The following is a 17,545-nucleotide window of genomic DNA, read 5'->3' on the forward strand; positions in this document are numbered from 1 at the left end:
ATTCTATGCCGACCCCGGCCCGGGGCTGGCTTTTTGGGAAGCCCGTTCCCACCGCGCTCACGGCCCGGCTGGCCTTCCAGCGGTAGTGGGAATTCTCCCGTTCCCTGGTCAAAGACTTGGTTGGATGCGGGATCTACTCCACGAGGAGCGGTACGGACGTAGATGATATCATCACGACCTCTCTTTTCGTACCGCTAGGGATGCTTAACGCCACTTCGCCAACTGGCGTTACCTGCGCTTTCGTGTCTCTCAGTGTGGTCAGCACTGGGTGTTTCCGAGCAGCGAGGCTTACACCCATTCGCATTAGTTCATCCAAAGTTCCTTACCCTTATGCACGAATTATGGAATAAGCCATCTTCCTATCAAGGTTAAGGAGTCAACTGAGCATCTCAGCGGCGGGATTGAATACCCGGATCGAGTCAGAGTTCACGCCGCCCGCCCTGAACAAATAGGAGGCGTGGGCCACAGGTCGCACATAAGCCGCCGGGTCGCACGACAGAAGAACACCCAACATACAGATGCACACTCCAAAATGTGAAATATTCATCTTCATTGGAGCTTTTTGGTGGTAGTCGTGACCAACAGCCATCAGCTGTCGGCTCGTTGGTAAGGCGAGAGCTTCAAGCCCGATTTCAGGTTCAGGTGGCAGACCCCCCACACAAGCACCACCCGACGAAGGGGGGACGGGGAAAGCTACAGGCCCAAAACCTTCTACCCTTCTTTCTAAATGGGGGTGCCCGGAGCACCCCATCTTGTCATTTCGTTGTTGCTCATTCCCGTTAGGGTTAGGCCGAAGTGTTTGGCGTTTCCTTCTCCGCGCCCGCTCACGCTTTGCTGACCTATCGCGTGGTAAAGAGAAGAGAGTACGAAAGAATAGTAAACAGAGCACACCGCAGAAAGATTCTAAATATGAGAAGTCCCCCTTGGATTCGAGAAGAAGGAAATAAAGAACGGGAACGAAACGAAATGAGGCGTTTCCAGCTCTAGTTTCGGATGAGCTTCTCCCAATTATGTCTGGTAATAGAATAGGGCGGCTTGCTCTGACCAAGACTCCGTTCATGGAGCGTATGAATTTCCTGGAATGTAGATAGACCAAAAGAGGGAATGAAGGGATAAGAATAGGAATTAGAGTCCCATTGGAAAAAGGGGCACCTGTGGGAACATCTCTACTGACGAACCATTTCAATAGTAAGGGTGCTGCCGTGCCACGAGGCACGACCATAGAAGTAATGAAAAATAAAAAGTTATGTAGTTGGACCATCTGCTCTATCCGTTCGAGTTTCGCTTCTCTAGAGAAGGTGAGACGCTCAAAATGAAAGTGTTCGCAACGCATACCGAAAGGATACCAATGAAGCCGACCATTAATGACTAGTTCGAACACCAGGAGCGGTCTGATCCCTGATTTGATCAAACAGACTGCTCTTAGAAAGATGAAAGAAAAGCAAACTATCCAAATTGTTGACCAAGCAACACTAGCGGAACAATATCTTATTCTTACCAGCCAGATGGTGCGCAATGAAGACCAATCCGCGAGCTAAACTAGAACATCCAATAGCAGACAAGCTTGCATCTCCGTCTTGGCTAGAATCCTTCCACTCTTTCTCCTACAAGCCACTCATGCAGTCTAGCTCTACTTATTCTTTCTACGAGATATCTTGTTCTTGGAGCAGCTGAGGAAGGATATTGACATTGCGAAGAAGTCGCTCTATGCTCTGGGGAAGGCGAATATGATGACAAGATGGCCATACTATATAATATAGAATATGGTATTCGTGGGAATCAGATTCATTTTTAGCGGAGATCCTTTCGTATCGGGTGAAATCAGAGCTTGAGCGTCTGGACTCTGGGCGTTCGAGCTAAAGTTTTTGAAGAAGGGCCTTAAAAGAAAGGATATTTGACTTACTTATCTTTTTAGCCCGACGAAGAAGTTATATAGATAGTGGGAAAGCACTCACTCATACTACTACTACCATACGTCATTTTCCCATTGGCTACATTCCGATCACTAAGGAGACCAGGGGAGGGACTTAAGGCTTGTCTTTTTTTTTTCAGAACCTTCTTACTTTTTAGCTACCCTTGCCTGAAAGCGCAAGAGACCAAGGAAAGGAATATCAAATGTAGTGCTAGCTTCCCCTTATGCGCCCATACTACTAAAATATAACAAAAACAACACGACTTGGAATCCCATTTCAGGAAAGGGTTGTACTAGCACCTCCCATTAAGTTAAGTAAGGCAAGAGCCCATTGCCAGCTCTCCTCCGGGCGGGCCTCCCCCAAAAGACTCATTTTCTAAGCCTTCGTTCTGAGTTTTCTTCTAAAATGCGGTCAGTTCGTCTCATTAGGGAATCGTTGTCTATCATTTAGATATTTGTGCATCCCCGAGCCTGAGAGTGATTCTTGAGGACCTTCGGAACAGAGTCAATCAAATGAATAGCTGTAAAACATAATAGAATCACGGTTGACTAAAGGAACAAGATGATCTTTCTTTCCCATGCTCTTCCAGACCTATCCATAACGAGGGGTCCCTGAGTGGCATCTTCATTCGATAGGTTTCTTTAAGAAGGGCACATGATGAGACTAAGATAGCCTTACTGTTCTTATGAGCGGACTCACTTTATTTTATAGGCTTCCATGTATCAATCAGTCCCTCCCGTCTCGGTAGCTCGGTGGTAGAGCGGTTGACAGTTCACGTCGTGATCCGTTGATGAGCGTTGGTTCAAATCAAATCCGAGATTTCTAACTATACATATATAGATTAATAAGTCAGTTCTTCGCGCTTTCTGAATGAATGTCAGATCGGAACTCAAAGGAGAATGTGGTCATAGGATTTGGTCTCAAATAGATAGATAGATTTGAAATGGCTATCAAAGGTATGTAATGGGGCTAGAAGCAATAGGAATAAGACTTGTTGCGAAGAAGATGCCTTAAGCATACAGTATGGGTGGGTTAGCTGCCCTAACCCATATTTTAGTCCTATAGAGGGTCAATATATGCTTAAGGCATCTTCTGCCGGGATCTCTCCTAATGGCTGTATTCGATTTCGAGTCCCTATTTCAGGAAGAATTTCAGGGCATTCCACTTACAGCGACGAAGGGAAGATGAGTTATGAATCACTTACACCATCTTGGCTTTAAATGCAAATTCTGTCGATTAAATGCTCGAATCTTAGTCTCAAACCTGACGATAAGACTTTACAATGATTTGCCTTTATGTTATGTATCCCGGTGCTGTAATGGGCTCCCTCTGAGGATGATTCTAAGAAACCACAACTGCTGTTACTTAACTAGTAGGCTAGAAGCCCTTTCTTCTCTACCTAACGACCGAACTAGCTGATGGGAGGCCTTACCTGGTGAACTGCCTTCCTTACCGCTCCGTGGGGCTTTACGAGGGCTAATTTTCTCACTTCTCCTTTTAGGAAGTTCTCTCTCTCTCGACTTGCAACTGACTTTTTTTTCGTAGTAAGGTCTTAATAGGTAGTTTAGGTTTTTGCTTTACTGCGTGAGTTATTCACAGTCTTTCCTTTATGTGATTGTACTGCTCTTGCAGGTTTTTTAATGATCTCCTTCTCTGTGTTTTCTTCCTTCCTCTTGTGCTATTGTAAGTGGTGCATGCATTGGTGTCTCATTTGATGGTGGTGTAATAGGCCCCGCAGTGATCAAATCCTCCTTTAGGGCGGAATCACTTCTAATCCTGGTTCACCTATCAAATTACGCATGTATATGTAATAGTATCTATTTCTTGTCTGGTCTCAAGCTTGGAAGTGAGGCTAAGGTCAGGGTTTTCCTTGTGTATGTCCATTATGTCTAGCTCTCTCTTAGCTATCAGTCGAAGGTAAGGTACTTTACTTAGTTAGCCCATTCCTTCGAGGAGCCTAAAGCCTAATCAGTAATCCCTTGAGTAAGGGCCGAATACCTTTCATCCTAGCTAGTAGTCCAGCCATTCCCTTACCCTTAGGTGGTAAGCGGCTTTCTTCTTCTTTCCTGTGGTATCATTGCCAAGTCTTGAAATTGTTCTAGCTGTCTATCTATAGTTATAGTGTAAGTGCCCATTTCCTTTGCCTGGACTTCTTCGCAGTCAGGTTTTTTTACCTCGTGAGTCTTCCATTCCTTAGGCCCTTATTCAAACAAAAACTTCGATTCGGCCTGAAGGGAATGCTGGTATAAGAACCCCGCATGGCAGTTCGGAATTCCTCTGGCTGTCTTCCATTCGTTCATTTCTTTCGTAGAGCGGGGGGATAGGTCTTCCGTGTGGAGAACCATTTCCATAGCACTTAGTCGTAGAAGTTTCAATTCACCCCTCTTACATTCAACAGAAGCAATAGCAAAGAAAGCAGCAAGAGTGGAGAGAACAAGCTCTTCAAGCTCAGCTTCGGCAACTCGAGAAAGCAATTCAGTTTGTGAGGAACCTTTATATACGTCGCCATTTGACGATCTGTCTTTAGTAGGTCGTCTATTCGCCTTTCGGCCCCTCGGGATAGGAGTTCCTAGCCCCATTTAGCAGTAAACTGCCTGATCTTCTTTCTTCTACAAGCAGTTCCTAATAGATAGAAAGAAAAGGAAGAACCCCTATTAATGAACAGCGGGTCCCACTATGAATCAGAGAAGCACTGAACTCGCACAAAGAACAAACAAAGAAAAAGTGCTTGCTGCGGGTGAGGATGAGGACTTTTCATTCTCAAGGAAATAAAAGAAAAAAGGAGTGAACCTTAGCTAGGTTGGCTCCTAGGCTAAAGCAACTGTACAACAGGCGATGTTATCAGCGATGCCTCGCAGCGGTGACCAACAAAGCATTATTGAAAGAAGACAACAATCGTCAGGTGGAGTAGCCCTATAGTTAGTAGACTTCCCCTTTTTCATTGTATTAAACCGGACGCTAGCCCATTATATATATGAGAACCTGACGATGGTTTAGCTGCGGAGATCCGTCACCTTTTCCATTGGTCTTTGCTCTAAGCTTGAACAAGGGCTTTCTCTCTGCTTGAGTGGCTTGAAGCTACAACAATCAAGGCTGGGCCTTTTATTGCTCTTCTCTTGCCCCCTCGGGTCGACCTTACTTATCGGTCGGTGCTATCGGCCCATTGTTCCTCCCTCAGCTTCTCGTAGATACCTGAGCTCTGGCACAACTGGGGGTAGCCCTCACATCTATCGCCCAAGTTCAGCGGACTGAATCGCACCCTTCCTTCGTCGTATAGAAGAAAGAAGACGATCTAACCCATAGAATCAAGGGTCAGCCTGAATTGGCTATTCTTGTGCCCACCCGACACCACAAGCGTAAGCTTAATCCTAATGAATCCTCATAAAACTAAACTACATGAACAAGCACGTATGGGAAACGGCCCCAAGTAACAATTCCTTACTGGCCAGCCAGCCAAGATCGGCTGTTCGCGGTCCAAGCGGAAGGGAAGAAAAGCAAAGAAGGTGGGCGCGTAAACAATTGATTGGCGCTTACTAGAGCCTTTCCGTGCTTGTTGGATCGGAAGTTGGAAGAAACCAGTACCTGTTTTGTACGAGATGGGTCAGCGAACTGTGACTCAAACCATTCAGGATTGACCTGGTTTTTAGCTGGTCCCTTGTACTTGAGAACATTGGCTCCATCTATTGTGATGTAGAAATAGGATTTCGGTGCTAAAAAGTATCCTTTCATGACTCTGTCCTCTAGCTTAAACTTGCCTAAGACAGAAGATGAAATCACTTCTTCAGGTAGTGGCTGACCAAGCACAACAGAGTCAGTGTCCGTGTAGTAGCATCTCTTTATATATAAGGGTACATATGGATCCTAGCAGAGGCAGTTATCGCAGCTGCTAGTTGGACTGCTGAATTCTTCGGTGGGTTCCAATAATCTGAGCCCTTATCGGTATTGCTATGGTATGAAACGATGTAGTTGTTATTGCTAAGCATATCACTGTATATGAACTCACTATTCCTGATCAAATATTGGTATCGATTTTCATCGCAGATCTCGGTTGTCGTGCTTTTAGGGTGAATACAAAATCTACCGTAAAGCGAATTCATAAGGATCTTGTAAACATAGGCCAGGGCCTCATTACCTTCTTTCCTTGCCTCTCACCTGCTCTCAAAGAGTGTGCTAACAAAGTCCCTGAATGGGCTTTCCCTCCTCTCAAAGAGGTATCCTGAGATTGGGATCACAGTGTAGCCTAGGCCTTTTGCATACTTTAACTCCTCGCTATAGTACACTCCAACAAATTCCCCGGTTGGAAAGATGAGAGTGTTATTCTTGTCTCGATAGGGTAGAAATGGCCTCTTGCTTGATAGTCTTCGGGCATACAACATATGCCTCAATAAAGCCAAACAAGCTATCATCTAACTCCTTACCAACCAGATTTCCATGCCAGACTGGCACACCACCAGGCATTGGAAATTCCTTCATTACAAAGGGATAGAGAGAGTTCACATCGTAGTAGTATAGGTCCTCGCCATATGGCTTGTATGTATCTGTATGACCACCGTAGTAGGCCTGCCTTATAAAAAAAAAGAAGTCTTCATTCTTATTTGGGATGTGGATAGGCCGGCCAATTAGAATCATCGTAGTCTTTCATACGAAAGATGCTTAGAGCCAGTGAGGAAACGGTAATCTTGCTTTCTATGTCCACGTTGAACAGCTTCCAATTAATCTCTTGAGCTTTTTGCATTACACCTCCAAGGAGAAGGATGTCCTGCTTCATATAGTCTAACAAGCTTTTTTTCATACTTACCAGATTTGAGAGTTTAACCTCATCATATGGGATAGAGCCTTTCTGGCCTAGACCCGGGCATAGATTCTTAGCAAGGGCGCTAAGTTTGCCAGGGAGTAGATTCAAGGAGTCTCTGAAGCAGAAGAACATATTCTTACCAGAATAGACAGCTATCTCGTAAAGCCTATTGTTCCTCAACAGTGGTTTTTGTAGCTCTTATGATGACATGCTAGGTGCTTAAGCAAGAGAATACCATCGAATCTAGAGAAATTGTGGAAGTCAATAGTCAAAGTAGATTTTTCTTGTCTAACTATCGTTTCTATCCTTAAGACCAAGTCATAAAGTACCTTAGTACTCCTTTCTTCAAAGGAATCCATGATTATAGAGTACTCTTCGCTGAAGTAAGTATCGATCATAAGATTCTTATTGATCTGTTCACCTGGACGAACCAACAAGAGACCTGGCATACACATAAAAGCCCATGACTGAAGACTGCATGACGAGAGGAGAGGTTGAGCACTTCTTTCTTCATAGGGGGGGGCGGGGGGCTAGGGAACTGCCAACCTAGGTTTCAATAAGAGCCCCTCCTTTACTTGTAGAATTGAACTTTCTAAGACCTTTAGATCGAAGGCCTTGCACCACCGGGATGAATGGGAAAGCCCGGAGGTGGAAATGATTAAGAATTACATTGCAAACAATAGAAAAACTTTCGATGGGGTCCGGGTCCTAGTTATTTATGTTTAAGTGATAGATCCAAATAGAAATGCGGTTCTGCAAGGGTGGTAAGACCAGCAGTTGACCCGCTTTCTATGAACTTATCTGATCCAGTGTCATATCCAGTTGACCGGGTCGAACTATCAGAAGTGGAGAAGGCAAGAAGAGCACCAAAAAAAGTACACCAATCAATTTATGACTCTTTAGAGTAATACCAATGTCGTTCTCTAGCTACTATGTATGCTAGAGGGGATACTGATGTACTTTATACTGGGTAGTGGCACCTACCTACACAACAGGGAAATCCCATAAATGCCGTTCTACAGCTGTATGTCACTGGCAAGAGCCGTCCAGAGACCTCTCAAAGCAGTAGTCAGAGTATAAAGAAAACGGAAAGTCTTCCAGGGTAGTGACAACTGAATAGATCCATATTCATTCAGGGAAAGCCAAAAGGTAGGATCTCTAAACTAAAAGTTGGAAAGCCATGCCGATTAAACCATCAGAAATTTGGATTCGTCATTCATTGAAAGATGTGCCAAAAAAGAGGAAGAAAAACAAGAACTAAACTAATAAGGGTTTTTTAATAACTTTTATTCGTATTTGCAACAGACTAACATAGATGAGAAGAATGATAAGACTCAATCTATAAGGTATCAGTATAGAAGTCTTCGATATTTTGCATAAAGCTAAAGCTAGCTTCCCATTAAAAGAAGAATTACGTAAGATCCAATTAGAAATGGAGGACCTGACTCTTCAATTCGATGAAGAATCCATGTTTAAGAGTGTTCCCAATATAATGAAAATATGAATCAGGAATGATGAGGGATGTGCAAAGGATATTCTTAGGAAAGATTTATCCAACCAGGAAGATATAGAATTGATTTCAGAGTTCGGTCAGTATACGATTGAGGCATTCATTGTTTATGAACTAAGTTCGGTTTTTAACACACTTGAACATACTTCAATGATTCGTCTTGCTACTTTTATTTATTGATCGACTAGAGCATAGTGTCCGGACACAAGCTTTATTATTGAAAAACCGCAGGTGTAAAACACCGTTTTCTAAGTCCACGGATGGTGGAGAGAATAAGGGTAAGAAAAGATCAAAATTACAAAATATGTATCCCATCGGTACAGTCTTAATTCCATTTATGGAGCAAAGGGGTTTGATCACATTCATAAATGATTATAGCAATCAAGTTCAAGTGGTGAAAAAGAAGAATGGATCTTATTATCTGCCAACCCATCTCTACGCAGTCTGCAATTTTGATATTTCATTACTACCGATCAAGCTCAACCTGCCTATGGTATGCAAACCTCTAGATTGGACGAGTGCCTGCCCGATGGGGGAAAGCCCTAGAACCCTGTCCGATCTATCAGGGGGTTATTTAAGTGGTCCTACTGGGGATATTTATGATCGTTACCGCCTGTTAAGTTCCGGTAACCTTAATCATTTTTATATTGATATTGGAAAAAATGGGGGTGATTCTAAGAAACTGTGTGATGTTATGAACAAGCTGCAGCTTCAGGCCTTTCAAATCAACAGTGATTGGTTGAAATATCTTCTAGATAATGAGATGTCATTTGTTGAAAGTGGTTTACTCAAGCCAAGATTTCTTTCCTCTTTTAATATAAAAGATGTATCAAACTTACTTAGAGAGTTATACATGAAGGATGAGGATATTAATAAATTATGTAGCTTTAGCGAAATGTTACAGTATGTAAGGACATACAGTGTTCTCGTTATGAGGATTTCATTATCAAGCTGGCATTAGCCTACGATGGTTATCATTTTGATTTGCCGGCCTTTCTCGACTTCCGAGGTCGAATCTACCGCAGTGGGGTCTTGCATTTCCATGAGCGTGATCTAGCTAGAAGTTTGATCCTCTTTGCGGGTACCAAACCTATGGAATCTATATCTAATGATATGAAAAATCCATTTTTTGAAGCAGCCGCCTTCCATTTTAAGAATTTCCCCACTGCCGAGAAGGCACATGAGTGGCTTTATAAAAACGTAGATCAGATTAATAAGAATCCATCCCATTTTGCTCTTGAGGCTAAACGTCCCTTTCAATTCTTCGCCAATATGATTGGACTCACCGCTTACAAAATGGATGTTCTTAGGAACACCCCTATTACCCAAGACGCCTCCGCGAGTGCATATCAGATTATGAGTTACTTCTTGTTGGATGAAACCATGGCTAAGAGAACGAATCTCATCCCATCTTCGGATGGAGAAATCCAAGATGTTTATGCTTTCTTTCTCGAAGAGCTCAAGGAGTTCATGAAAGTAGAACTTCCTAATAATCTATCAACAATTGTTTGCAAGTACCTCACTCGTAAGCATGTCAAAGGTATCTTTATGCCTAAAATCTATGGAAAAACTTTAATGAGCACGGCCAACGATTTGAAAGAACATCTCTCTCACTACATCACTCATAAGGAATGCTTCGTTGTAGCCTCTGCCTGCTTTAAGTTCTGGAAAGAGAGATATCCTGGCATGGAATGCCTGATCCGGTTGATCCGTCATATAGGCTGGATCGCGTCTGCAGGGGATCGCCCTGTTTTCTATAAAGTGCCTTACTTTACCACGGTACAGGATTATATGATCATGGAGCCCACAAATATATGGGTTTATGATAGACTTCATAAGAAGAGGCGTAAGGTCACTCTCAGAGTTTCATCATCTAAGAGAGATCGTAGGAAGACAGATATCTCTACCTTCGTCAACTTCATCCATCAGAAGGATGCTAATATAGCAATGAACGTCGTAGAAGAAATGCTATCTTTTAATGAGCCTATATACACAGTACACGAGAACTTTTTAAGTACAGCTACAAATAGCAATTTAATACCAATGATTTATAGCAATGTCATTCGTAACATGGGCCCGCCACTTTCAATCATCAACGAGTTCATCTATATGAATGTTATGAAACATATCATAAAAAGAGACTCCATAAAGGTAAACATACCCCTTTCTTTCCGTTGTGTAATCCCCAAAGATACGCTTCATTATTATTTACAGAAAAAGATTCCTTATAATATAAGCAATAAGATGCTGGCAACTTGGGAAGAAAGGATCTCTATTCCAAAGCAATGGTTGATTCCGTCGAGTGGTTGATGGATCGATGGGATGGGGAAAAAGCAGGAAGGGAATGAAAGAGGTAAAGCAAGAAGAGTAAGCTCAACGGATAGTTTCCACATGTCCAGAATCAAAGAATATGTATAGAAAAGAATGACAGATTCTAAGCTCGCATGCTTTTAGCCTTTGGAAGCACCTCCTTCATCCACCCCTTGGGCTCACCACTGAGCCCACTAGCGATGTCGTTCCAATCAGACTCTAATTACTACCGGCATAAGAATGGGAATTCTTTACTTGATAGGGGCGCCTGAGTTCAGTAGAGAAAGGGGATCCTTGGTCCACACTTCTTTCGTCTTCCTGGTCAGAATCGGGATCAGCTGCTTAGTCTTCTCATTCTAGTTACGGAGGAATGCGCTCAATTCGTCTTGCTGGTCAGATCCATTTTAGCTAGCCGGTAAGAAAGCAGCAAATAGGTGTAGAGCAAAGCATTTCGTATTAAGAGCATACCTCTTTCGAGAAAGAAATGGAATACCAGTCCCGCCTCAGGAGAAAAGGCAGTTTCCAGACTTTTGAGTAAAAAAAAGCGCGAAGAGTTTCTGTTTGCAGGTTTGAAACTAGAATAGGCTGCTAGGAAGGAGGACGCCGAGAACTTCACTTCGACGCTGGGGAACACTTCCTACATCTTTGGAATTGAATCAAAATCTATAGTCTATAAGAGATAGAAAGGATCAAAGGCTTGTAAGCACATCAGCTAGTCTCTTCTTTCTACTTCATACTCAATCAGTCCTTCCCTTTGAAATAAGCTAATAAGCTCTTTATCGATTCGCCGCATTTCTATCTCTGACTATCAAAACAAAAAGAAGACTAGCTTTCTGCTATCTTCACTAACTCGATTCAAGAGCGACTCCCATACAGATAAGAAGATTTCATCTTTCTATCCGATATGAATACATTGAATTCGAGATGCAAATTGAATAGGAATGAACCCATGGAGTGGTGGACAAATTCATAGCTGCCGCTTTCTTTCATAAGGGAATCCTATTTCCCAAGTGGATTTGATTTCCAACATCTTGCCAGTACGCAAGAAGAACAGAACAGACAAGTACGAGTGTGTGTCGACTTCAGAGACCTAAATGCAGCTTGCCCTAAAGAGGACTTCCCATTACCAATAAGCGAACTCATAATTGACGGGAACAGTGGCTTTTGAAGCCATATCATTCATGGACAGAAGTTCTGGGTACAATCAAATGCACCTGGACGACGAAGAGCTACAGCCAAAATAACCAAAAAGTACCCAAAGACTGACTTTATCCTGCTTCTGAAAAGACTTCTAACTGCGAGAGTGCCTTAGATCAGGAGCATGAACAGCTCAATTCCCTGGAAGCTCGGTTCTCAAAGATTGAAGAAGAAAGAGAGCAGCTAGCAGTTGAAATTCGGTACTTACAAGCCAAAGATGCAGAGTTCCTCAAACAACAGGATTCACTGGTAGCTGAATTCAAAAAGGCTAACGAAGGGATATCCAGAAAGCTTGCAGAACTGGAAGAACGAAGCCCCGAAACTCGACTTTGAATGCCCACAGATCTGCTGGAAGTAGGCACCCGAAGATGCCAAAGAAGCTAGCCACTATCATCGTATAATAAGGCAGAAGCTAAACTCTTTGGCCGCATGAAGAGCGGAGCTGCACTTTTGTGACTAGCTGAAAGTCAGTAATCTCAAGGCCCGGGCATTCGGAAAGGGTAGGATAGAAGTTTATAGAGCAAAGCAAGTAGGGGCTGGGTGGATTACCTTTGGGAGCTAAGTCGAAGATCTCGGTGGTCTTGTGAGATAAACTGCGATTGCAGTTTTCTTTAGGAAGTCCCATAGCTGTGAGGCTTAACAGACAAAGAAAACGGTGGATACTTCCACTAGTTGGGTAGAAGGTGACGACCCTAATGAATCGACTATGAAGGTGGCTGTTAGCTACATCAGCGCTCAAATTCCTTCATCTTCACCTTCCAGTACTAATCTCTCCTTCTGGGGAAGACCCTTCCTCTATGTCTATAGACAGTGTTTTCAGTCCGATGTCGATAGATACAGTCAATTCGAGTCATTCTAATGTTTAGTACTGTCTTTGATGCTATTTGTGATCGCTTGGAGCTGGAGATGCTCATTTTTGGCAAACCTTTGCCAGACCAATGGTCTCTTCCAGACTTTTCCCGAGCAGTGATTGGGGAAGAGCAATAGTCTGATTAGGGAAAGACTGATCTTATCTTCACGAGGTCTTATTCGATCTTTCTACGCATGGTTCGTTGGTATTGGGAGGAAGCTGTAAAGCTTCTAACTCTAATTACCAGCTCGGGATAGAACGGATTTCTCTACAAACCGGGTCACCTCCTTTTTTATGATTGATTCGCTTTGGTAGTGTTTAAATAGTTCCAAGTCAGCGCTTAGTTAGTCAGTCATAATTCCCCTAGCTATTTTCTTATGTTAAGTTCGTTCTCTTTTCGGGCTTTTCTGTTGCTATAGTCGTAAACGCTAACCCTAAATGAAGTGTAATATAATAGAATAGGTATTTCTTGGGAAAGCATAAAAATAAAAAGAAAGAGAATCACTTTCCTCACGACCACAGCAATGGGTAAATTACCCAGAGACACATAAAATCATAAAAGGCGTCGCTTCTCATCCCAAACTCATCAAAATGATTATTCTATATATTCGTAACTCCATATCTGTACTGTCCCCGTGAAGCCATGGCCCCAAAGAGGGGTAATTCTCTCTATAAACGTATTGATGGCCGGCCTCCTCTATCAACCTACTCACTTTTTTCTCTATGGCCAAGGCCGGAGTCAGTTCAAAATCTGATGAATAGAAGGAAAGGAGTCCAAGTCTGCCTTCGAATAAGCAATCAAATCACAAAGGCTAGTCGGTCATAGGCTCAGCTCCTAGTTGGGGTGGGGGACTCCCTCTCTTTCAGTGCATTAAGGATTACTGTTAATAGAATATGCTCTTAATGGAACGTAGTCGCTTTACTCAACAATAGTAATGGATTCAAAATCAAATTCATCTTTGCACAGTAGTCCATTTCCCGCCCGTTCTGCTCCTTGAACAGACCGGCATATAAAGCTCCACGAGCCTTTCTGTGTCCGGGGAGGCAACACGGACTCCAAAGATCCAGGCCCGGTCTCAATAGTGGTATCTCCGTCCGAACCCGTACGTACTAGCCTCTCTATACATACTCCCATTAACGTTATTCTTCCCGACCTTCTTGACATCTCGCTCTGCGTCCCTTTCCCATATTAATCTTAGCCAAGTCTAAGTCCATTGGGTGGGAACCTTTCCCACAGGGTAGTACGGTTAAGCCGAGGCAGGCGGGGTTGTAGGTGAGCGCCTTTCTCGCCCTGCGCATTTGGTTGGCAGGGTGCTCAAGAGCACTTGGTGTGGTCTGATTGGTATATTTTTTGTTCTACATGAAGGTACTCGAAGTCTGCATGTGGCTTAGCTTAGCAGGCTCAGCATCAGTAACAATCTAGGCGGCTACCCTGTCTCATATGGGTTGAGAATGTTAGGTCGAGCACCTCCCTCGAGTTGGTGTGTTATCTCAGTACCTATGGCACCAATAACAGGGACGGACAGGGGGCCCAGTCAGCGTACTATAGATTTAAACAAACGTAACCACCAACAGGGCAACGTTTTTTCCTTCCCTCGAACCTGAAACGGATTCGTGAACAACTGCAGCTTCTGCTTCCTCCCCGATGGTCTAAACCGGGCATTCACTCGCTTTAAAGTTGACGTTGGGTCTTCATTCCTTCTTCCTTTCCTTGCTTCTTAACTACTCCAGTCTCTCTTAGCCCAGTCCTGAAACGGTAACTAGAGTTCTAGCATGAACTGGCTATCTTTCAAGACATGGTTGAAGAAAAGGCTAATACCCTGACTCCAAGGTCGCCTACTCCTTCAAAGGCGAAAGCAGGGGATTCGTTCAAAGAGAAAGAGAACTGCGGATTCTTCTTGTCTTATCTTAGCCAATCTCTCTGTCAACAAAAGCCATTCTTGGCTTGGTCACATTCATTCAACCATCAACCATTTAACCCGGGATCCTACCTTCTTTCTTTTCGTGTAGTGGGACTCCTTCTTCGTCAGTCAGAGACAGCAGCAGATAAGACAAGAGCGACAATCGCTAATGGTTCTGTTATACGAAACTTGACCCCCGGTCTTTCTTCTCATTAGATCTCCTCTTTCTCCGATCTATCTCTGAGGAAGACTGGAGAATCCTGGTATTCCTATATTCTTTTCCTTATTTGATTTCTTCTTTGAAGACTTCCTGCAGTAGGGTAGGATTCTACTTTTATTAAAGAGATGGAACCCCCAATCCAAGGAAATTGGATAGGGCCAGCTACCCCTCTTTCCTTCGCCTAGGGGCTAGCTAAAGGGTAAGGTCCACTCTTTCTTTTCTTTCTACCCGCCTTGCCTCCGCCCAGCACAAGGATGGAACTAGTATAACTATAAAAAAAAGGCAGGATTTATTGAATAATGGTTCCCCCGCATCTGGATTGTTAAACTAAACTTAAGTACTCAATAAAGGACTGGATCGGGGAATTCCCCAACCCCGTCAAAAGAAAAAAAAAAGCCAAATAGTTAAGATCCTTATACCAATGGTTCCATTCTTCTTGGTGGCTGCTTGAAGGGCCCTTGCTTAATTGGAAGGTTGTGCTCGACTAACTTCTCGCTTTCCTTCTTAAATGAATGGGCTTGTCAAGCTTTCGTCTCAATTCATATCTAGCCGCGAGCAATTTCATTTCTACTTTTCTCTCCTACCAAAGCTGGTGGCCTCACCTTCTTCCTCTTATCTTATGATAATATGAAGTTTAGTTTTTATTCCTAACGAGGAATTTTGGATTCAAAGGCTCCGCTCCTCTTAAGCCCAAGCCCTGTTCGTGGATAATCAAGAAAGCTCGCGCCTCGACGCTTTGATCCCTTGTTTCACTTCGGCCCGATCACACGTAGGAAAATGCGCCTTGGCAAAGCTCTGCCTGACACAGAACCCATCGGGAAAAGTAAGAGCTAAAAAAAAAACTGGCTGTCCTTACTGGAAAACTTTTTCCTTTAAGGAGTGCAGCCAGCGCGTTACTTCGAAATGGGCTGATAATACCGTGTTAAGTCGGTATCCTGTGGTAAGGTTAGGTTTAAAGACAGAGTGAGCTGGAAAACTGCGAATCTTCGCCAAAGCAGTTGTTCTCAATCCCTTTATTCAAAAAAAGTATATATAATATTAATCGAGCGGCTCGCGCATCTGTTCTTTTCTTACTTAATAGGTTAGGGGCTAGGCTCCTTGTCAGCCATAGCCATAGTCGGCGGGACTGTTTGCCCCAATCTCATATTCTCCCCCCCAACCAATCCGGGGGTGGTCGAGCTACTATGCTTTTCAATTGAGTGGCATTTCGCTCCGTGCCGATTAGTCACTCTGATCGCTCATCCATGAGCTGGCGCTTTCATTTAACTAATCCCTGGCTTGAGTTGGTTTGCTTTATGTGAGGAGTCTCAGAAAGCTCCTATTCTTCCTAAGCCCTCTTTTCTACATACATTCCTGGGGTTGTTGGTTGCTTGGTTTGCTTAACAGCGGTTCGTTCCAAATCTCTATCGTCAAATAACATATCTAAGGTAGAAGCCGCTCAGACGATGTTCTCTTGTCCCCTCGGGAAAGCGGTTTCACTCGTATCCTCTTTTCCTTTGGGGTTGGTTACTCTTCATCTCTTGGTCATTTCCTTATCACGGCTGTTTCAAATCCATATATTTATATATACCGGCTGGCTGGTTTTTATGCAAAAAAGACAGGGATTGGATTTCCACTCATATCATAAGGAAGGTTAGATACCTTTGACAGGGTTGTCTTTTTTGTTGAAATGGGATGGTGTTCAAACTCCCGAAATGCAGTCTAGACAGCTCCTTTCTGACTGGACTTCGAGGAAGGGTCAATCTCCTCCGGAGCATGCTGCGCAGCCACTCATTCGCCCTAACCAAATAGTAGAATAGAATGAATCTATCTCTCAGCGATTCTTTTCTCCGCTAATAACCCCTTCCCAACCAGCCCGCCCGATCTATTTTTGTAAGATCGGCTAATTCAAAGAAAGGGGTGAATCCGGTCCGAAGTTGTCGGAACGAATCGTTTGCTTTATCGAACAAAGCTTTCTTTTATTTTTTTAGGTAGTCTTGGTTGGCCCCCTCTTATCAACCATTACAGCTGGCGTCGACCAGCTTTGCGATACGGACGGACACGAAGGAAGAAGAACGCAGGCAGCGGAAATGCAAAAGAGAAGAGCAAAGATTCCCGACCCAGAGCATGTTATTGACTCAACCACAAATCTATTGAATGAAGGCTTTTAGGTGCTTACTCTCAGCCACTAGTTAGAAAGAAGGAAATCCCTTGACTTCGTTTATGCCCTTATGGCCCTTATGCAGTAAAGAAAGAAAGTGAGGCGGGCTAAGATTCCATTCGAAGTAACGTAACAGGATTCGATGTTGCACCATCTTCAACTCTTCTCGGGATCCGGAGTTTTTCGAGAAAAGGTCCCATCCTTCAATATCATGATTGGGTCGACCAGGCCAGATCATGAGTGAATAAAACTAACGAACGATGGCATTTTTTGCGGAACTTTCCATACACATTTTTATTATCATTTTAGGAGCTTATGTTCCAATTATAGTTCTTATAATATGTCGTGCAGGACGACTTAGGGGCGAAAACAAGAGTATGGCTGAAAGACGAAGAATCTTCTTTTTTGTATTTAGGGTTACTTTATCTTGTTTCCCGATTTCTCTGGGGCATGCCATATTTCTTACATTACACATTACGTTGACGAAAAAGCCTTGGCCAGATTACGAGTTCTCAGCCGGATTCCCCTTTGGTCGAGTTAAACCCGGTTGGCCATTTGTTTTATTACGTTGACGAAAAACACGGGCTTTCTTACCCCTCAAACGAAATAGTTGATTTGGGCGCCCCTTATTCAACCATAAACAACTGAGATTGGACAGGAACGGACTAACTGAAACCTAATGGTCTCAAAGCAAGGAAATTAACCCGCG

The 17,545-nt window shown here is 43.5% G+C and overlaps 2 protein-coding genes and 1 pseudogene across 2 annotated transcripts; 1 reads left to right on the forward strand and 2 right to left on the reverse strand.

Annotated features, from left to right (window-relative positions):
* Positions 1 to 346: 346 nt before the first annotated feature.
* LOC133311150 (cytochrome c biogenesis CcmF C-terminal-like mitochondrial protein) lies at positions 347 to 1,271 on the reverse strand. The gene has a single exon (XM_061512169.1). It carries the CDS (start codon positions 1,259 to 1,261, stop codon positions 377 to 379), a length of 885 nt encoding a protein of 294 aa, XP_061368153.1. The 5' UTR covers positions 1,262 to 1,271; the 3' UTR covers positions 347 to 376.
* Positions 1,272 to 5,351: 4,080 nt separating this feature from the next.
* LOC133311159 (DNA polymerase-like) lies at positions 5,352 to 7,157 on the reverse strand (annotated as a pseudogene).
* A 1,590-nt stretch (positions 7,158 to 8,747) lies between these two features.
* Positions 8,748 to 12,058, forward strand: LOC133311160 (probable DNA-directed RNA polymerase). The gene is made up of 3 exons (XM_061512177.1): positions 8,748 to 9,000; positions 9,123 to 10,369; positions 11,816 to 12,058. The coding sequence occupies exons 1-3, from the start codon at positions 8,748 to 8,750 to the stop codon at positions 12,056 to 12,058; spliced, it is 1,743 nt and encodes a 580-aa protein (XP_061368161.1).
* Positions 12,059 to 17,545: the final 5,487 nt, after the last annotated feature.

The sequence above is a fragment of the Gastrolobium bilobum genome, unplaced genomic scaffold (assembly GCF_033153095.1).
Source record: "Gastrolobium bilobum isolate Gb01-03AN ecotype WA unplaced genomic scaffold, APGP_CSIRO_Gbil_v1 utg53380, whole genome shotgun sequence".
Taxonomy (NCBI): Eukaryota; Viridiplantae; Streptophyta; class Magnoliopsida; order Fabales; family Fabaceae; genus Gastrolobium; species Gastrolobium bilobum.